The following is a 22,820-nucleotide window of genomic DNA, read 5'->3' as shown; positions in this document are numbered from 1 at the left end:
TGTAAATCAATGGATGTGTAACTGATGTGATTCTGCAATCTGTGTATGGGGTGAAGGTGGGAGTTCATAACCCACTTGAATCAAAGTGTGGAATATGATATGTCAAGAAATTTGTAATGTTTTGAACAACCCACAATAAAAAATTAAAAAAAAAAAAAAAAAGAAATTTTATACTTATTAGCCATTGTTTCCCTGTTCTTCCATCCCTCTGATCCCTAAGCAAAAACTACTAATCTACTTTCCATCTCTATATATTTGCCTATTATAGACATTCATATACTTGGAGTTATAATATGTGGTTGTTTGTGACTTTTTTCACTTAGCATAATTTTTTCAAAGTTCATTCATGTCGTGGCAGGTATCAGTATGCATTTCTACTTATCACTGAATAACATTCCGTTGTATGATATACCATATTTAGTGTAGGCATCAAACAGTTGATGTACATTTATGTTGTTTCTACCTTTTGGCTACTACTAACAATATTGCTATGAATATATGAGTATTTGGGTTTACGGAAACCTTACTAGTAGGGTAATATGGAATATAATGTAATAAATATTTTATTGGGAAATTTTGAAATTTTATAATCTGTCTTTTTTTCTGTAATTTTTTAGTTTTTGCAAAGAGTGGTCTACTAGTTCAAGTTTCTGTGTAGAGGTTTTTTGTGAATAGGTTATCCCATACCTAGGAATAAAATTGCTGAGTCATATGGTAATTCTATTTAGCTTTTTTGTTTGTTTGTTTTGTGGTGCAGGGGATTGAACCCAGGGCCTTGTGCTTGTGAGGCAAGCACTCTACCAACTGAGCTATATGCCCAGCCCCATTCTGTTTAGCTTTTTGAGGAACTGTCGGACTGTTTTGCACCATTTTACATTCCCATAAGTAATCTATGAAGTCTTCAGTTTCTCCACATCTTTACCAGCACTTGTTAAATGTCAGTATTATTTGTTATAACCACCATAGTGGGTGTGAAATGGTATTGTTTTGATTTTTATTTCACTCATGACTAATGATGTTAAATATCATTTCATGTGCTTATTGCCATTTGCATATCCTCTTTGGAGAAATATTTATTCAAAGAAACATTTATTCAGATCCCTCTTTCAGTTTATAATGGATTATTTATGCCATACTAATATAAGATGTTCGTAATGGGGGAAATTGGGTGTAGGGTATTAGGAATTCTATGTAGTAATGTCTAGTATAGAGTTGGCAAAGATAAAACTTTATTATTACCATACACTATCTAATTTTTAATAAGGTTAGAGAATGCATTTTAAAAAAGTGATTATATTCTAAGTAATATTTCTAACTTATTTTTCACTTGTATTGAACATCTTTTTAGGTCAGTAAATTCAGGAATTACCATATCTTACATCATTTTTTAATGCTGTGTAGCTTGTTCATGGCTTTACAAGGATTAGTATAATTTTAATGCTTTGAATATTGGAATTAAAAACATTTAGCATTCACTTTAGCATGTCATCAAATCCTCTAATCATTACTAAAAACATTTTAATTTCCTTATTGGTGTGAAGAAGTACTGGATAATAGTGATTTCGTTTTTGTTGATAGAATTTTTGGTAAGCTAATTTTGACTTATTTGAAAAAATGTTTAGTGCCTAAACTTTAAGATATATTTGTGGCTGGGCTCGGTGGTGCACACCTGTAATCTCAGTGACTCAGGAGGCTAAGGCAGGAGGATCATGAATTCAAAGTCAGTCTCAGCAAAAGTGAGTTGCTAAGCAATTGAGTGAGATCCTTTCTCTAAATAAAATACAAAATAGGGCTGGGAATGTGGCTCACTGGAATGTGGCCCCTGAGTTCAATCCCTGATAATCCCGCCTCCCCCAAAAAAGATATGTTTGTGGATAACTCAATATTGATTTTTTCTTAATACTGAATTGCTGTTTTATCCTTTTTATTGTTGATATTATAAATACAAAATTATTTTAGACTAGTTTTATTTTTATTGTATGATTTTTCTTAGCTATTTGATTTTTTTTCAAAATACCAGGTCTCTGCTTTTAGAAGCTTTGATGGTAGTCCAGACAGTCTCTGTTTTTATTCAGTTTATAAGTGAGCAGTTATAATTGTCTGACTTATCTATATTCTTTTTTAAAAATATTTATTTTTTAGTTGTAGTTGGACACAATACATTTATTTTATTTATTTATTTTTATGTGGTGCTGAGGATTGAACCCAGGGCCTCACACATGCAAGGCAAGTGTTCTAACACTGAGCCACAAACCTAGACCTGAATATATTTTTTATCAGCTGTTTTCCCACATGGAGACATAATGAACAGGAACTTAAATTTCCAGAGAACATTTTTTGCTAGTTTGGTATTCAATTTTGGAGATATCAACTACCAGTAATTCTAGATAAATAATTGGTCAGTGGTACTTAAAAAGAATTACACTAATGTGGGATAATAAAGAGGAAAATTGTTAAAATTTTAATTTAATAGGACATATTTTTAGTGTCAGTAATAAACAAATATAATAGACATTTAGCCAAATAAATGTTCTAAATTTTAGTGAGGCTTTTTAACAATTGCATTCTTGAAAGATGATTTCTTTATATGCATGGGTAGAAGAAGTTTATTTATTTATCTATATATATAAAATATATAATAATATACATATAATAAATAAATATATCTTTAAAATCCGATAAGCCAAATGCCACTGTGTGGCTTAATCATTTTAACGTGGATCAATAGTTTCTTAGATTAAAAAAAAAAAAACTCCCAGTCCAATTTTATAAATGTGGTGCTGGATACCACAGAATCAAGGGAAAAATGAACTGGAAAAAGAAATATCTATGGCTTTTATGAACGTCTTTACAACTAGGGGAGTTTATTATCATGGGAAATAAGCTTAACTCAATAAGAAAAGAGAAAAGAGAAGATGCAAACCTAATTCCAAGAGAACTGAAGAGTCTCCTGAAGATTACGATGGAGAGAGAACCGTCTTTGCAAATAAATTTTGAATTGCTTCTGTCAGTCATGTGCTACACTATAGTAAAAGAAGAGTAGGAGGCAGTTTTTATATCTAAATGTGTACTCAAGTGAAAAAGAAAAGAAAAATGTATTTCACTTTTCATAATTGTCCATGAAAGCAACCTTGTATAATTCATCTTTTTAAAGCTGTTATGTGTTTGTAGGAATTAGTTTTGAATGCCCGTTTGTGTTGATCACTAACTATAAAGTAGGAAAATGATGAAATCATGTGGATTAGATTGTCACACTTATAAATATTATACATTTAGATACAATATTGTATGTTCTTAATAGTTATTGAAATTGGAAGTTCATTTAAAAGTTTGTTAAATACTGATGTTTTTATTACCAGAAAAGGTTGAGACAATACAAAAAAGATAAATTTGTTTATTATTGTGTGAATCAGAATCTGTGATCCCATAAAATCTGTTCCTGATATTTTCTCTTTTTACTATCTGTAGTTTCTTTTATCACACCTAAAAGCATTATAATTTTTTTCTATTAAACTGTCTTGTAAGCTGAGCAAAGTACTTTCTTATTCATTTCTTGCTGAATAAGAAGGTTGGCATTTCCTCTAGTTGATTCTTGCTGCCTCCCCTTGCTTGCATTTACCCTTTCTGAAACTGTCCAGGCTTTGATCATTGCCATCCTCAGTGACTTTAATTTTGTTTCCTACTCTCAAACCTGCACAGTTAACCATGGTCAAGATGTCTGGCACAAAGAGTTTTGAATATTTGTATGTTCAACTATTTTTTGAAACTACTGTGAATTTTAGAGTAAGGATTGCTTTAAGAGAGTTGTTTATGAGAAATAAAAGATTCTTGAAAACAAGACTGCTTTGGCTATTAAAAAAGAGTTACAAATGAATTATAATTCACAACAGAGAAATATAAGGAATTGCCCTTAGAGACAGAAGAGTTTTCATCCACAATCCAGGTCTTTTGTTTACTTAAAATGAAAATGCTGGTAGAAGTGTTAGCACCCATTTTGGCCTTTAAGGTAATGACCCAATATCGTATCTGGCATGTAATAGCTACCCTTTGAATATGCCATTCTCCTTTTGGTGACCCACATAGTAAAATAAATATCAATAAGATTATCATGGAAAGGTATGAACGTATTCATTTGTTTTTAATAATTTTGAATGTTTTTCTGTGGAAGCATTTGCTTAAAGGAATTGAATATAAACATAACATGTTTGGACTTTTGTGAAGTGGAATTCTGTGGATTGGAGGTTATCTACTTACTGTTGCACAGAAATTCCCATGTTCTCAGTCACAAAGCAGCATTAATTTTGCCCTGGAGTAGCGTTGTTTTTCTCATACACTGTGCTGGCTACATGGAAAGTAAGAGAGCTACTATCAAATCAAATAAACATGCTTCAAACTGGAATGCCTTATTAAGATTAAAAATGTTAAATACTTTAGTATATAGACCCTTTTTGTAAAACATACCATGTTATAAAAGTCAAATAAGAAAACATACAAGCTTGTTTGAAAACTGTAGAATATTAACTGTAGGATTTACATCCATGACAACATAAATACACTTTACTGTAGAAGTAATACTTAGAAGTATGTGTTTATTTAAAAAAATTCCACATTAAAGGTCAGAAAAATGGAATAGTATTGCTTATTTTTATGGCATTAGGTTAGAATAATGAATCATAGATTGTTCTTGCTGTGATCCTTCAATACGTGACTCTGGTTGAGTTGTATAATATTATGGTATTTCTGTTTTCAAATACTTGGAAACTTTGACCCTTTGAGGTATTTTTTTTTAATACATTTTTTAGTTGTAGATGGATACAATTCCTTTATTTTATTTTTATGTGGTGCTGAGGATTGAACCCAGGGCCTCACGTGTGCTAGGCGAACGCTCTACCACTGAGCCACAACCCCAGCCCCAGAGGTATCTTTTTTGATAATAAAAAATAATTTGAGGGCTGGGGTTGTGGCTCGGCAGGAGAGTGTTCGTCTAGCACATGCAAGGCCCTGGGTTCGATCCTCAGCAACACATAATAATAAATAAAATAAAGGCATCGTGTCCAGCTACAACTAAAATAAATTAAAAAAATAATTTGAGACCTTCTAATTTAAGATCTTCAATTTTTTCACCATTGCAGAAGAAAAATAAGTATTGTTGTTAAATGTTAGCACTTGTATAATAAATAATTTACAGCCATTAAAATATAACAAAATAAAATATACTTTGCACTAAAATAGTCATTATTGAATTAATCAGTCTATAATGATTCAGTCCTTTAGAATTATCTTTTTGAAGTTAAATTATTGCCATTTTGGTTCCTTGTGAAAATTTGGAGTGTGCTCTTCCATAATCCCAGCAGCTGAGGCAGGAGGATAACAAGTTGGAGGTCAGCCTAGAAACTTAGTGAGATGTCCAGCAACTTAGCAAAACCCTATCTCAAAATGAGAAATAAATATTTAAAAGGAGTGAGGTAAAGTATCCCTGGGTTCATTCCCTAGTACCAAAAAAAAAAGAAAAAATTCTGGAAAAATAGTTAAATAAAAATAACTTTCTACTTATATAAATTGCTGGACATTTCTGGGGCAAACTTTGTGCAACTGCTTGGGGAACAGTGCTATATATAGCACATAACTGAGAAATCACCAGCTAGTATGTACTTGTGTGATACTTCCCTCTCCTATTTTTCTTGGTGTCTATTTAATCAGGCTAAATTTCATATATAAAAGTTTTTCTGCTTGACCAATTCCTTTAAGTTCACATATATCATCTTAAGCTAAATATATAGTATTTGAAGAAGAAACAATACCGTGGGAGCTGTTTTTTGCTGTTTTTCAGCATGTTCATTGCACATATATGCTTTCATAACTTTTGTGAAATTTTGGAACAGGTCCATGCATGTTGTAGGAGCAAATGTGTGTAGAGAACATCTGGGTATGTTTGCTTAGTTGTGCTGCTGAATTGGAGTTGGCAGCTCATGCCTGGTTTATGATAAAGTAACATGTACCAAAGGATTGAATAGGAGGCATCCTTCTCTACTTAAACTGAAAACTTACTTTCTTAAGTGTAGTAGATTGCTTAATTGGGCTTAATGTGATTTAAAGAGCTATAAATCAGACAAAGAAAAAGTAGAATAACCTATAATATTCACTAAAATAAAAATCTTAGAGCAATATATTGCAGAAAGAACATAGCAACCAGATAATAAATGACAAAATGCATAATTATTTTGTATTATATAAAGAAATCTGTTCCTAGTTTAGGGAACAGTGTAGTAGAGTGTAGTACTGTACATAGAATATAGTGCTGTATATAGTTCACTGACCTGTATGTAGTTAAATACATGAATTTGTTTTGGATTTTGAATTTTAATTAGAAGTCTGTTATATTTTATGCTGTTACATTGATTATATTAGGATTAAATGAATGTTATAGTAGTTCTCTTTGGTGTTACTGGAAGTTTTTTTTGTGTGTGTGCCTGTGAACAGCATGTTGTTATTTCTCTAGCACCCTCTGCTGGATATGAGAATTAATTCAACATATCAGAAGATAGAAAAAAATGTATTATTAGGAGTGCTTTAATTATGTCTGTCAACAAGGCCCACTCTTGGAAGGAGTTTGTTTAAACATTTGACTTTTTTTTTAAACTCTCTTTACTTTATTTACTGATAGTTTTAGTAATAATAAATGGTTTATGAATTTGTTTTCATTTGGACATTTGATTCAAAAAAAGGAAAGTGTGAAAATAGAGATGTGATCTCAGCTTATTATTTCAGCCTGTTTAGTTTTAGTTTAGTCAGAAAAAATAGAACCTCCTCTTGACTTTTTAAATGGAAACCATATAATTAACTAAAACATTATATTATATACATAATAAATAAAAAGACAACTTGAATTGTTGATTCTTTTATCACAAAATTATGGGCTATTTCTGTTTTTAATGAAATAATGACTGTCATTTTTGTAGAGAAACTTACATATATGCTTTTTAGAATTTAAAAAATTATTTTAACCTTATTAGACTGGTTTCTTTCCTCTATCTGCTCATTATTACCTTTTAAAATATTTTATTCTCAATGCCTATGGACCATTTCCTTGTGACTGGCATGACTCCTGATTTACAGAATCTAAAACGAGCGTACTGAATACTGATAAAGCCAACATTAATTCTTTAAGAGCAAAGCTTTATTCTGTAGGGTTTACCTAATATTTTTTAATTAGTTTTGGGTCACAGAGGTTAATGTTTATTCTAGTCTGGGCTAAACATGAGAATGTCCCTGCTATAGTATATGCCATGCTTTATATAACTGCAATCTCTGGGGGTCCCTTGTTCTAAGGATGGAAAGTCAGCATTCAGAAGGAAGGGTTTTTTTCAATGATGGGAATCAGAAGTTAGTTGGTTGTTACTTCTTCGACATTATCTTGGTCCCTTCACATAGGGATTCATTTGTTTTTTATTGATATATATTTATATATCTATATATCATAAAATTCATCCTTACAAAGGGCGCAGTGCAGTGGTTTTTAAAATATTCAGAGGGTTTTGTAACTGTCACCACTAATCCCAGAATGTTTTCATTACCCTTTAAGAAGACTAGTATTTGTTAGCAGTCAGTGCCCATTCCCTTCTCTCTTCTCCCTCTAGTCTCTGGCAGCCACTAATATACTTTCTCTCTATGGATTTGTCTGTTATTGACATTTCATATAAATCATATCATACAATATGTAATAGTTTGTATCTGATTCTCTTACATTATGTACATTTTCAGGGTCCATCCATGTAGCAGCATGTAGACTGGGTAATATTCCATTTCATGGATACCCTACATCTTGTTTATTCATTCATCAGTTGCTGGACATTTGAGTTCTTTCCACCTTTGTTAAGAAAAATGCTGCTTTGAACTTTGATGTGTAGTTTTTCATTTGAACATGCTTTCATTTCTCTTGGGTATTTACATAAGCTTGAAATTGCTGGGTCATATGGTAAGACTTTTGAGGAACTATCAAAGTTTTCCACAGCAGTGGAACCATTTAACATTTCCACTAGTAACACATGAGGTTTCCAGCTTCTCCACATTCTTGTGATAGTTGTTATTTTCTGTTTTTAAAATTGTAGTCATCTTAGTGGATATGAAGTTCTCTCTCTTTGTGGTTTTGATTTACATTTCTTCACTGGTTAATAACATTGAACATCATTTCATATATTTTTTATCATTGCATTTTTTTGATAAATATCTACTCAAGTTCTTTATTAATATTTTAATTGAAAAACACTTTTTTCCATACTAAGCTACACCCTAGTTTGAACTGTTTGACTTTTTGTTGTATGAGTCTTTATGTATTCTGGTTACTAGATCATTATCAGGTATAGGATTTATATTGTCTCCCCTTTGTAGATTGTCTTTTCACTTTTAAAATAAGGTCCTTTGGTACACATAAGTTTTTAATTTTAAACTTATCTATCTTTTATAGTTTGGGTTCTTGGTGTTATGACCCAGAATCCATTACCAAATCTGAAGTCAAGAAGATTTACTCCTATGTTTTCTTCTAAGAATGTTATGATTTTAGCTCTTATATTTAGGACATTGATCCATTTATATTTGCATATGATGTAAGGTAGGGTGTCCAAACTTATTATTTGCATGTGTATATACAGTTGTTTCAGCATTATTTAATAAAAAGGTGGTTATTTCCCATGTAATGGCCTTTGCACCCTTGTTGAAAATCAGTTAACTACGAATTATGGGTTTGTTTCTGGTCAATTAGTTTTTTTCCCCCTACATGTCTATCCTTATGCCAATACCACACTGGTTTGATCACTGTAGCTTTGTAGTAATTTTTGCAATTGTGAAATATGTCTTTCAACTTTGTTCTTTAATGCATTACAATTCTTATTACATATATAGAGCACCATTTTTCATATTTCTGGTTGTATACATAGTATATTCACACCAATTCGTGTCTTCATACCAGGTAGTTTGGATAATAATGATCATCACATTCCATCATCACAATTTATCTTAATATGTAAACAATATAAATAGAAATTGAGTTAAATTCTTCCCTTCCCATATACTTTATGTTTAGGCATAAAGAGTTTAATTTGTTCTAATGATATTTTATTTTCATTATCAAAACACTAGGTTGTTAATTGGGTAAATAATGGTACTTGCACCATATTTGCCCCTTAACCTTTAATGCCTTTGCTTTTGTTGTTATTTTTAAAAGAATTTCTGTATGGAACATTTCAATCATATATGAAAGTAGGAAAAGTACTGTAACAAATCCTCATGTGTCCATTGTTCAGCTTCAGTAATTATCAGCTTATGATCATGAAGGTGTAGTTCATGAATTCCTATACCCAAACTCCAGCTTTATTATTTTAAAGCAGATCTAAACATCACACAATTTTATCCTTGTGTGTGTGTGTGTGTGTGTGTGTGTGTATAATGTATAAAGGTAGAATTTTTAAAAAATATGTCATTATTACACTAAAACATGAAGTAAAATTTCTTAGTTATAGCAAATATCCATTTTTTTTCATTTCCAGTTGTTTTGGAGTGTTTTGAGTCTTCAGATTGAACTATGAATATTGACTAGTTTCATCTTCCATTGGAATGCTTGTTATTTAAAAAAAATCTGGTGGCATAGGGCATAAATGTCAGATTTTTACCTTCAAAGAGATTATATTATAAAGTATTAGTTTATAACTTGGATTTAAATTACCTTTAGACCCAAAAGGATCACATTTGGAATTATTGCTTTCAGCCTCCTGAAAAAATATTTTGAATATATTAAATTATTAATAAATATTATTGATGGAGTTGTAAAATCTAAATAAAGCATATACTTCAATGTAAAAAACTTATGACTTTTGTGTGTTTGTGAAACAAAGTGTGATTATATCCCCAAGCAGAATGCTCCTGACTATGAGGGCCATCAGTAGTAATTACATCTAAAAAGGCCTCTGAAGAAAAAGGGGTGTTTGTGTTTTGGCTATGCATGATAGCAATCATTACAGGAATGTGCTTTGTCCTAAAAGAAGTATAGTTATTCAAAGACTGATTATTATCCAGGCTTTAATTTATACTGCTTCTCTCATTGTGACCCATTACCAGCTGTCTGCAAACAAAAAGAAATGGTGGTAGAATAGAGGAAAAATAAAATTAATCAAGTTGAACATAAAAAAAAGCTCACCTTGGATTAGGCTAAATGTTTGATATTATCTCCTGCGAAAATTTTCTCTAGGAAGGGAAATAAGATTATTAATGAATTTCTCTACTGTTATTGAAATCACTGTATTTGACAGAGAACTCTAGGCACACTATTATAGTGAGATGTGCTGGGTGTTCTCATAGTCCTACTTTACCTGCCCATGACCCCATAACAGGTTTTGGTCATGACCAGTTCCCTCTTTAAGAGTAGGAATCCAGTGCTTTCCAAGGTTGCATTTTCTCAACAAAAATAGTATTAAAAAAATCTCTTTCTCTCTCAATTTGTTTCTGGCCAGAAACTGAATCTTGCTTGAAAAATTATGTTAGATTTTGTCATAAAGAAAAATTTTGTTTTGTGAAAGATACTGTTTGTTAAAATCATGGAATGACAAGATGTAGTATGGGAGAAAATATTTGCAAATCACATATTAACAGAAGACATATCTAGATCATATAATGAACTTTTAAAATAATGAAATATTATGTTAGAATATTAAAATAATATGAAAATAGCCCAGTTAAAAATGAGGGGGACTGAGGATGCTTAGTGATAGAGTGCTTGCATGAGGCCCTGGGTTCAATCCCCAGCACAAAAAAAGAAAAGATTTGAGTAGGTACAGCATCAGAGGAGATATTTAGATAACTAATAAGTACGTGAGAAGATGCTCAATGTCATTAGGGAAATTAAAATTAAAACCAAATGTGATACCATTACATACCTATTTAAATGTTTGAAAAACCCCAAACAAATAAGCAATGATGCCAAATGTTGATGAGGATGTGGAACAATGGAAAATTTCATACATTCTTGTTTGAAGTGTATATTGATACCACCACTTAGGAAAACTCTTGTCAGTTTCTTAAAATATTCAGTATATACTTATCATTTGACCCAGTCATTCTACTCCTCCCTGTTTACCCCAGAGAATTGATAGTATATGTTCAGACAGGGACTTGTACATAAATACAGCAGCTTCATTTGTAAAAACCTAAACTGGAAACAAACGTCCATCAATTGGTGAACAGGGAAACCAGTTATGGTACAGCAACACAGTGGAACACTGTTCATCAATGAAAAGGACTGAATTATTTTTACATGCAACCCACAACAAGAGTGAAATCTCAGAGTACTTTATGCAGGGGGAAATAAGCCAGGTAATAAAGAGTATACATTGTATGATTTAAGTCACATAAAATTTCAGAAAATACAAATTGCTTTATAATGACAGAAAGCTGGTTATTGATTACTTGAAGATGGATGTATACTTTCAATATGTGTAGATTATTGTATGGAAATTGTATCTCAGTAAAACTCAAAGACAGAAAAAGCTGGCTCTGGGGCATTCTTCCTGAGTATGCCTCACTTCTGCAAAGTATGAAAACTGAAGTTATAGCTAAAGTAATCTAAAGTGATAATTACAGTTTTGGGATACAGTGATCCATGTCTATTTTTTTTTTTTTTTTTTTTTAGCAAGAAGGGCCTGGACTGACGAGNTTTTTTTTTTTTTTTTTTTGTGGTCCCGGGGATCAAGCCCAAGGCCTTATCCCCAGCCCTATTCATATCTATTTTATTTTATTTAATTTATATATTTTTTAGTTTTCGGTGGGCACATCTTTATTTTCTTTTTGTGTGGTGCTGACGATTGAACCCAGTGCCCCGCGCATGCCAGGCGAGCGTGTTACCGCTTGAGCCACATCCCCAGCCCATATCTATTTTAAATACCAATGTTTATCAGTTTAAACTTTTAATTTGTTTTTAGGCAACTACTCTGAGAGTAAGGAAATTGGAAGAAAATATTGAAGCAGAAAGAGCGGCACATTTGGAATCAAAATTTAATTCTGAAATTATTCAGGTAAAATATAAACACATTTTTTTCTTAAATTCTGTTATAACAGCGAGGAAAACAACATTATTTTGGAGAACTTTATGTCCATTTAGGATGGGTAATATATTGTTATGATGTTCATTGTGTTAGCTTTCTGTTACTGTGACAAATACCTAAGAATAACAACTTAGGGAAGGATAGTTTTATTTTGGCTCATGAGATGTCAGTCTATGCTTGGCTTGCAGCATTGCTTTGGACCTGAGGTAAGACAGAACATTATGGCAAAAAGGTGTGGAGAAAGAAATCTGCAAAGCTCACAGCATTTAGGAACTAGAGAGCAAAAGGAAAAGGGACCAGGAAAAAGAAATACCCTTTCTGCCAGGCATGGTGGCCCATGCCTGAAATACTGGTGGCTTGGGAGGCTGAGGCAAGAGGATCGCAAGTGCAGGGCTTAGTGTTAACAATTTACTGAGGCCGTGTCTTAAAATAAAAAAAATTGGGGGTGGGGAGGAATATAGCTCAGGAGTAAAGTACTATCCCCAGTATCTCTTACTATTTCACACATTCCCCAGTCACATATTTCCTCCAACCATGCCCCATCAGCCTGGTTTCCACCACCCCTAGTAATCCATTTAGCCATAATTGGATTATCCACTGATGAGATCGGAGTGTTCGTGATCCAGTCACTTACCCAAAGCCTTATCTCTGAACATTGCTGCGTTGAGGACCAAGCCTTTAACACATGAGTCTTTGGGGGATATTCCAGATCTAAAACATAACTTTCATTATTGTATTTAAGGTAAGGAAACAAGTAAGGATATATTATATTAGTCGAGTTGACACACTACAGCCTTCACTAGATCTTATGAGATTTGTCTCATGTATGGCTATTTTTGTGCTACAGTGGCAGAGTGGAGTTGTGGCAGAGACCCAATAGTCTGTGCATTAGTCAGTTTTCCACCAATATAATTGAATCCCTGAGGCAATTAATTTAAAAGAGAAAAAGTTTATTTTGGCTTATAGTTCTGGAGGTTCCAATCTGTGATCTAGTAGTCCTATTTCTTTGAGCCTTTGGTGAGGCAAAACATCACAGTTGGGGCATATAGTGGAGAAAACTTCAAGAGCCAGGAAGCATAGCAAGAGAGAGGATTGGGCAGAGTCCCACAGTCCCCTTTGAGGACACACTCCCAATGACATAAGGACCTCTACTAAGGCCCCCACTTCTTTTTTTTTTTTTTTCCAGGGCTGAGGACTGAACCCAGGGCCTTGTGCATGCTAGGCAAGTGTTCTGCTACTGAGCTAAATCCCCAACACCACTTCTTAAGGTCCATGGCACCTCCCAGTAGTGTCATCCTGGGGATCAAACCTTTAACACTTGATCCTTTGTGGGACATTCAACATTGAAACTATAGCAACCTGTAGAGCATAAAATATTTACCATCTGGCGCTTTGCAGAAAAATTTGCTGTTCACTGTTCTTTTTGTCAGCAGCCATGGGATGAATTTGCTTTTGAAAACATTTAAAAAAATATGCATCTTACTTATTGAGTGCTTAGCTTGTGCAATCACCTATCACTGTATTAAGAGCTGAAGGTATAAAAGTAAATTAATTCATTTTGGAGCTAACACTCCATTACCAGTGATACTGCATACCTACATATATGTGTAGATATATAGAGATAGAGTCAGAAATATAACATACTTAAATACTATGGGAGCATAATAAAGTCAGGGATAAAATTTAGGAGGGGAATTAAATGGAGGTATCCATAGGAAAGCACAATTTGGTAACTTACTAACTTGATGATCTTAAGATGTCTTCATTTATCTAGTTGGGCCTGGTATAATCACAGGGGTCCTTATAAAGGGAGGCATGAGGATCAGGGTCAGATACAGAGCTGACAACAAAAGCAGAAGCCAGAGTGATGCTGCCATGAGCCCAGGAAGGTGAGTGAACTCCGGAAGCTGAAGAGTACCCCAGAGTCCGCAGAAGGAACGCAGCCTTGTTGATTCTGAAACCCCAGGAGTCCCATTTCAGACTTCTGACCTCCAAAACTGCAAGATAATAAACTTATGTTGTTTTAAGCCACTGTTTTGTGTTCACTTGTAATACTAGCAGCAAGAGGAAACAAATTTACAAAAAACTGAAAATACACTGTAGATTCTACAATTATAGATAACTTAGTTTGCAGTGTGGAGGAAGAGAAAGCAATAGAAGACAACACCGAGGTTTGTGCTGTGTGTAAAAATGAGCATTTGCAGGTGACCGTCAGGCTTGGAATTCTCAAGAGAGAAGATGATAAGTTTTGGACATGTTGAATTTGAAGTGCAGTTTAGAGGTTCAGCGTTCTTTAGTGTATTTGAGAAAATGGTCATGCTAAGTACTTAAACAATACAAGTTATACTCTTGTCAGTTAAGTGGACAATTCCTTTTCCTCTATTCTCTCAAGCATCTGCCTGTAGTTTAATTTGGATCAGCCAGTTTCTGAGGTGTCAGGAGAGTTAAATTACTCAGGAGGATATTTGTTCGGTCTGCTACCTTTTCTAATTTAATATTTTGTAGACAATTCTGATTTTTAAATGTTTTTTTGGCACTTTGATTATGGTTAAAATTTAATAATAAGGTATTTATAATTCATGCTTCTGTTGAAAAGAATTTTTGATGAAGATTATTACATATATTTTTTAAAATCTAAAAAATATATTTTTATTGTATATATTTTTAAGATGGGGCTGGGGATGTGGCTCAAGCGGTAGCGCGTTCGCCTGGCATGCGTGCGGCCTGGGTTCGATCCTCAGCACCACATACAAACAAAGATGTTGTGTCCACCGAAAACTAAAAAAATAAATATTAAAAATTAAAAAAAATATTTTTAAGATGTTCTTTATGTTATTATATAATTGGTGAGTAATTATGTTTGAATATTGGTTTGTGAATGGATGTAATAGATTATACAGAAATAAAATACCATGTATTTATTTCTAGAAGAAAAAGTTATTTAAACCTCTTTGGCTTTAGCAGGTCTGAAAAATCCTGCTGCTTTATTTGTGCTCCTTAATTTCTCATCAAGTTGGATGTTAGGATTGTCCAAATCAAGTGAATGAAGAGTAACTATAAACACATTAAAACTAATTTAGATTAAAAAATTGTCTTGGGACTAGGTGTGCAGCTCTGTGGCAGAGTGTTTGCCTAGCATGTGTGAAGCCTTGGGTTCGATCCTATGACTGCCAAAAACAAACAAACAAACTCTTGTTTGTCACCTCACCCACGCTCCTATTTTTCTTTTTTTGTTTTTGGTATCAGGGATTGAAACCAGGGGTGCTTAACCACTGAGCTATATCCCCAACCCAGAACCCCTTTTTTTAAAAATTCCTTTTTGTAGTGTAGATGGACAGGATGCCTTTATTTTATTTATTTTTATGCTGTGCTAAGGATTGAACCCAGTGCCTCACATGTAGTAAGCAAGTGCTGTGCCACTGGGCTATAGTCCCAGCCTCCCAACCCTTTTTAATATTTTATTTAGAGACAGAGTCTTGTCAGGTTGCTTAGGGCCTTGCTAAGTTGCTGAGGCTGGCTTTGAACTCGAAATCCTCCTGCCTCAGCCTCCCTAGTCGCTGGAATTATAGGTGTGCTCCACCATGCTTGGCTCCAACCTCCTATCTTGACTTTCTTTATTCATGAATATTACCCAAAATTAATAAATGCGATATATGTCCTGAAGTTGCAGTGACCATCTACTACTTTTAAAGTCTTGAGTTCCTTGATTTAATTTAAATTTTTAAAATATTTAGATTTCCTCCCTAAATGTTAATATAATTTTTCTTGTTTAAATAGCTTTTAATATAAGACGCAACTACATTTGTGAGGATTTTATATTAGAGTTTTTTTAAACTTGTATCTTTAATAAAAGGTCCATTTTACTTATAAAATCTCAGACCCATGTATTTGATTGTGTCTGTTTGTTAAAGCAAGATTTATTACCTTTTTAAAAGAAGGATAGGCTTGGGCCTAGGGCTTGTAGCTCAGTGGCAGAGTGCTTGCCTAGCATGTGTGAGGCACGGGGTTTGATCCTTTGCACCACATAAAAATAAACAAAGTGCTGTCCATCTACAACCACAAAAAACAACTACAAAAAAAGAAAAAAAAGATAGGTTCACCCAAAATGGCATCAATAATTCAAAATTAGGGTTTCTTTGTAGTTATATCACAGGGAAAAATGTAGTTTATCACTATAAAACTGCATTTTTTTAGCCGCATGGTTTAAAATTAATATTGTCATCTAACATGGTGCTGTGACAGAAAAAAGCAAAGGTTATATTTGAACCATAAATTTATAAATATTGACAGATATATTCAGTGAGGTTCATCTGGTAACATTCAATTTCAGATTAGTTTAAATGCAAATGAGACTATTAAGTAGCTGTAATCTTACAAAACTGTTGTCAAATATGTATTTAAATCTTCCATTATTCAATTTGTATGCTGTGGCATAAAAATGATAATATAGAGTGAAAAGTAGAAGCATCAACTCAGAATTGTGAATTTGAAGTCTACTTTCTTTTAGTTAGATTGGTTTACCATTTGAATATTCTTATTTTCTGAAAGAAGATAATGCTGATAAGAAATGCTGACAGAAGAAAATATTTCCTAAATTTACTGTTTGACTTGTAAACATTAGATTTAGATAAAAACAACAAAGAACAAGAGAGTTTAAAAGTCAAAAATTGAAAATTACTGAGTTTTATTTACATGTCTATTTTACTTCCTTACTTCAAGTGTAAGAATAAATGCTTCAGCTATTTCAGAATATTTTTATACAACTAGAAATGATTCTGGCAGTTATAATTCATTTAGATTAATTCATGAAACCTCTTAATATTGATGTACATTTCATTTCTTGCTGGGTTTATCTTTCCTCACTTGAGTTGTTGCCAGCCTTTTGAGGATGGCAACACAGTTTTTCCTTGATTTCATGGCCCTTTGCACATGACTCTGTTATAGGAAGTGCTTATAATAAGCACTTATAATGCATCATCTGTCCTCTCCTAAAGACTCTGAGCTCTGAAACGACTAAGACTATCTTTCCATGATTATTATATATCTGTTGAGCATTAGCACATTGCCTAGCACATATTAAATGCTCAATAACTATTTGCTAAATATTGTCTCAGTAGATCCTTGTAGAAACCCTGTAAAGTAGACGTTCTAGATATTTTTCTTTTTCAGTTTCATTTCTAGAAGTCAGGTGTTTGGAGTTTTAGTAATAGGCCCAAGATCACGTAAGTTAATTTGTTGAGCTTAAGTTGAAACCTGAGTTTTATGAACAAAGCCATTTTCTATCTAGTGTGAAACATTTTTTCCTACCTCTTCCTTTTTAAACTTTAGCAAAGTATATTATTTTTAAATTAGTTTTCTGCAAAGGTAAAATATTTATGTAGTTAAAAAATCAAAACAAGATTTAAAGAGTGAAAATTCTTGCTTTTACTCCTATTTCTCCTCCTTCTGCCCTTGCCTGCTTATTCTTGTTATTTTCCTTGTTACCACAATTTTCGTGTACTTTATATACTGATATGGACTTAGTTATTTTCAGTATATTTTAATATTTAATAGTGTATTGTTCTACAACACTACATAGAGAACTTTTTTTCTAAAGTTGCTTGGAGGTCTTTTTATAGCTACATATGATTCTTTTGTGAAAATGAACTTTTAAAATTCATTCTAGTGTTGGTAGACACAGGGAATCTATTTTTAAAAATGTTTTATTATGTAGAATTTGAAGTATAGGCAAAAATAGAGAGGATATTAAAATGAACCCCCCATCTACCCATCTCCCTATTTTAACACCTACTTCAGGCCAATTGTGTTTTATCTATTACCCCACAAACTTTTCCACCTCCAGATTATATTGAAGCAAATCCAGGATATCAAATATCTACAACCATAAATATTTCAAATTGTGTTGTTTGATAGTAAAATTTCATTCTTCTATAGTAAGAAATCTCCAGGAATAAACAGATCTGTTCAAAGTTGCTTAAGCTTATAAAGATATTCATTTAATAATGTTTCTCATAAGTGAGGAAGAATATTCCTTTTACATTAAAAACCCACTTAATTCATTATATTTCATAAAAGAAATATCTGAATGGATTACAAGGTTCTCAAAATCAAGTATTTTTATAGAATAAGTTATGTGTATTGGCCTATACTTTTTCAAAGCACAAACCTTCACTCTTCCACTCTTCTTTCACTAAATGTGTTAAGAAAAACACATATTTATTCCTTTTTTCAAACCAAAGCAAAAAGAAAGAAGTGTTTGGATGAATGATAATCTGCTGTTGATAAAGTATTCTACTCAATTTAATGTTGAAGATCCTTGAGAAGCTGAGGCCAGCTAGGGCAGCTTAGTGCTGTCTCTAAATGAAACAAAAAGGGATAGGGATGTAGCTCAGTGGTAGCATACACTGGGTTCAATCCCCACAACTGCAAAAACAACTACCACAACAAAAAAGATTTCTCAGCTTGTTTTAATTACTTCTTTGTCATTTGGTAGTTACGGATTCGAGACCTCGAAGGAGCTTTACAGGTAGAAAAGGCCAGTCAAGCAGAAGCTGTTGCTGATTTGGAAATGATCAAGAATGAATTCAAAGAAGTTGAAAGTGCATATGAGCGAGAAAAGCTTAATGCCCAAGAGAGCTTTGCAAAGCTAAATTTGTAAGTATTTTACTGTAAAATTCTCTAAATTAATATGAAGGTTTTGTAAAAGCTATTTAAGTGCTGGGTGTGGTTGCACACACCTGTAATCCCCATAATTAGGGAGGTTAAGGCAGGAGTATTGCAAATTAGAGGCTGACTTGGACAATTTAGCAAGACCCTGTCTCACAATGAAAATAAAAAAATCAAAAGGGGTGGAAGTGTAGTTCAGTGGTAGAGTGCCCAGAGCCCTGGACTCAATCCCCAGTGCTGCAGAAAACAACCAGTTGTTTAAATGTGAATATGTAGCTGGGTGCAGTGTGTGTGTGCCTGAAACCTATCAACTCAGGAGGCTGAGACAGGAGGATTGCAAGTTTGAGGCCAGCCTCAACAACTTAGTGAGGACCTGTGCAGTTTAGCGAGAACTGACCTCAAAATAAGAAGGGCTGGGATGTGTATTAGTGGTTAATTGTCCCTGAGTTCAATCCCCAGTATCCACCCCACCCCCCCAAAAAAAGTGAATATGTAATATTTTAGATCTACCTGCCATTAATGTCAGTAGTAGACTAGGGATAAAACTTTTTGAAATATAAATATACTAACCAGTATAGGTAATATGGAAATGCTCTTTTGGATTTTGTAGTCACAGAAATGCATTTTTATGCCAGAAAATTAATATATTAATGTTTTGCATTATATTTATTAATATAATGCAGTATTTAAAAAATTTGATTTCTAGGTTACATATGGAAATAATGTTTGAGATTTTTTTCAAGTGCAGAAATAATAAAAGTAACACTACTATGTGGCTAATGTGCATTGTGGCTCACTATCTACATAGCATTGCATAGATTAATTAACACTGTAGGAGGAAACTACTTTTTTTCTAATTCCTGTTTTACAGATGTGAAAATTGAGGCTTCATGCAGGTAAAGACACATCTAATAAGGGCCATTGTCAAAATCTTTCTGACTCTTCCTGATATTAACCTTTTTCAATTTAGAAACCTTTATCTCAAAACTCTTTGAAATGCTTTAAAGAAGTTTGTAATTATCTAACATGTTTCCAAAAATCAGTCAATAATAGACATTTGGAACCATTTCCCCTGAGAGGGTAGAATTCATACTGCCTTTGGTATATGACAGAGTAATAGGTTGGAACATTATTGGAATTATATATTATTAGAGTTATATATTTATTTTTAAACAGTTTCTATTTATGACAAGTAGGTGTAGTGGTTATCTGTTTACAGTAGCAATATAAAAAGATTATTTTAAAATACTTTAAGAAGTGAGTTAAGGAAAAAATTAGAATAGTAATTATTATGGGTGCAGTAAAATTCATAAAGATAGATGGCATTTGAAAGACTGAAGTTTGAAAAAATTTAAAACTATTTTTAAATTGTGATTGTCTTTTATTAGTAATGCTTATGACTTCTTTTGTTTGGTTTAGTTATGGTGCTGGAAATTGAATCCAGGGTCTTTTGTGTATGCTAAGCACATGTTCTACCACTAAATGACACCCCTAAACCCTATAATGCTTATAACATTTTAAGACAGGAATTCTTTTCTTTTTCATTGGCTCATATTAATTATATATAACATTATGATTCATTTTGGTACAATAATAAATGCATGGAGTACAATTTGCTCTAATTTAGTCCCCAGTACTTCCCATTACCCTCCTTCTTCCTTGCCCTTGTTCACCTTTCCTTTCTACTACATAGCCTTTCTGCTATTTACTTAGCAGAAAGTTAAAAAAGTTTTTTTTTAAAATTAATGTCTTATGGACATACATAATGATGAGATTGCTGTAATATGTTCACATATATGCATATGAAAGGTAAGTGAGATCCAATGCATTGTTTTCCCCTTATTCCATCCCTTCTCCCTCCCTCTAAATCCCCTTCTTCTATTGCACTGATTTTTTTTCTATTTTGTTGGAAACACCCCAGCCCCTATTTCTTTCTTTCTTTTTTTCTGTGTATCAGAGGAAACCTTTGACTTTCTGGGTCTGGCTGATTTCACTTAGCATGATGGTCTCCAATTCTATCCATTTACTTGCAACTGGAATAATTTCATTCTTCTTTATGACTGAGTAATATTCCATTATATATGTATGTACCACATTTTCTTTATCCATTCATCTGTTGAAGGGCACCTATGTTGGTTCCATAGTCTTTGTGAATTGTGCTTCTATAAACATTGATGTGGCTGTGCCTATAGTATGCTGATTTTAAATCTTTTGGGTGTATACTAAGGAGTGGAATAGCTGGGTTATATGGAGGTTCCAATCATAGTTTTTTGAGGAATCTTCTTACTGCCTTCCATATTGTTTTTTTTAATTCTTAATTTTATTGATTTTAGCTCTGATTTTAATATTTTCCCGTTTTCTGATTTTTGTGTTAGTTTGTTTTTCTTTTTTCTAGGAATTTGAGGTGTATTATTTCTTTGGTATCTTTCTATTTTTTTAATGTGTGAAGTCAGTGCTGTAAACTTTTCTCTTAGACTTGCTTTCATACTGTCCTAGATATTAAAAATAAATTTAATTGTAGGTGGACACAATGCCTTTTTATTATATTTATTTATTTTTATGTGGTGCTGAGGATCAAAGTCAGTGCCTTACACATGCTGGGTAAGCACTGTACCACAGAAATACAACTCCCAACCCTGTTCCAGAAGTTTTTGTATGTTGTATTAGTATTATCATTTGTTTCTAAGAATTTTTAAATTTATTCCCTGATTTCTTCTGCTATCAATTCATCACTCAAAACTATATTATTTTATCTCCAGGTGTTAGAATTTTTTTTTTTGGTGTGTGTGTATCTGTGTGTGTGTGTGTAGTGCTGGGGATTGAACCCAGAGACTTGTGCATGTGAAGCAAGCACTCTACCAATTGAGCGATATCCCCAGCCCTTAGAGTAGTTTTTGTTTTTTATCTTGTTAATTTCTGATTTCATTCCATTATGACCTGATAGGATGCAAGGAATTCTGTTTTTTAAAATATTTGCTAAGATTTGCTTTGGTATGTTTTAGAAAATGGTATATTTTAGAAAATGTTCTGTATGCTGCTGAGAAGAAAGTGAATTCAGTTGTTGATGGATGAAATGTTCTGTAGATGTCTGTTAGGTCCATTTGGTGAATATTATTTTTTAGTTCAGAAGAATCTTAGTTTTTATCTGGATAGTTCATTTAGGGGTAAGAGGAGAGCTGTGTTGAAACCACTCAGTTATTATTGTATAGTGGTCTATTTGATTTTTAAATTGAGAAGGGTTTATGTATGTGGGTACACCATTGTTTGGAGACAGATATTTACAATCATTATTTCTTTTTAAAAATATTTTTCTTTTTTTAATTTTTAGTTAACATGACAGTAGACTGTTCTTTGGCAGAATATACACGCATAAAGTATAACTTATTCTATTTAGGTTCCCACTCTTGTGGTTGTACATGATGCAGAGTTACTCTGATCGTGTATACAAATTCAGGGCTCTTTAGTTGACTATTCTTCTAGTGCAGTTCATTCATATGATGGTTTCACTTTTATTTTCCATTTCTTCTTCATGAAATATTTCATTGAGTATGTTTTTTAGTGCAAACTTTGTGAATTTGTTCAATTTCTGCTTATCATGGAAAGTTTTAATTTTCAATTTTGAAGAATAATTTTTCTGGGCATAGTCCTCATGGTTGGCACCCATTTTCTTTCAGAGCGTGGCATATATTATTCCAAGCCTTCCTGGCTTTTAGGGTCTGGGTTAAGATATCAGTTGAAATTTGCATTTGTTTACCTCTGAATATGACTGGCCATTTTTCTCTTGCAGCTTTTAAAAGTCTGCATATTAGGCATTTTCATTATAATGTGTCTTGGAGAAGAAAATGTATTCTAATTTTTTAAATTTTTTATTGTTGGTTGTTCAAAACATTACATAGTTCTTGATATATCATATTTTACACTTTGATTCAAGTGAGTTATGAACTCCCATTTTTACCCCATATACAGATTGCAGAATCACATCAGTTACACATCCATTGATTTACATATTGCCATACTAGTGTCTGTTGTGTTCTGCTGCCTTTCCTATCCTCTACTACCCCCCCT

At 32.9% G+C, this 22,820-nt stretch overlaps 1 protein-coding gene across 6 annotated transcripts in view; it reads left to right on the top strand.

Moving 5' to 3' along the window:
* Ccdc171 (coiled-coil domain containing 171) overlaps positions 1-22,820 on the top strand; it is a 391,269-nt gene that overhangs the window by 74,390 nt on the left and 294,059 nt on the right. For all 6 annotated transcript variants that reach the window (XR_007340888.1, XM_048783928.1, XM_048783929.1 and 3 more), the window contains 2 exons: positions 11,967-12,059; positions 18,583-18,743. Coding sequence is in view for 5 of the 6 variants with exons in the window: in XM_048783928.1 (XP_048639885.1) it covers positions 11,967-12,059; positions 18,583-18,743 (254 nt within the window). In the remaining variant the exon portion in view is untranslated. The remainder of the gene's footprint in view (positions 1-11,966; positions 12,060-18,582; positions 18,744-22,820) is intronic.

Source organism: Marmota marmota, unplaced genomic scaffold (genome assembly GCF_001458135.2).
Source record: "Marmota marmota marmota unplaced genomic scaffold, marMar, whole genome shotgun sequence".
Taxonomy (NCBI): Eukaryota; Metazoa; Chordata; class Mammalia; order Rodentia; family Sciuridae; genus Marmota; species Marmota marmota.
Note: the sequence above shows the minus strand (reverse complement) of the source record. Positions and strands in the feature narration are given on the sequence as shown.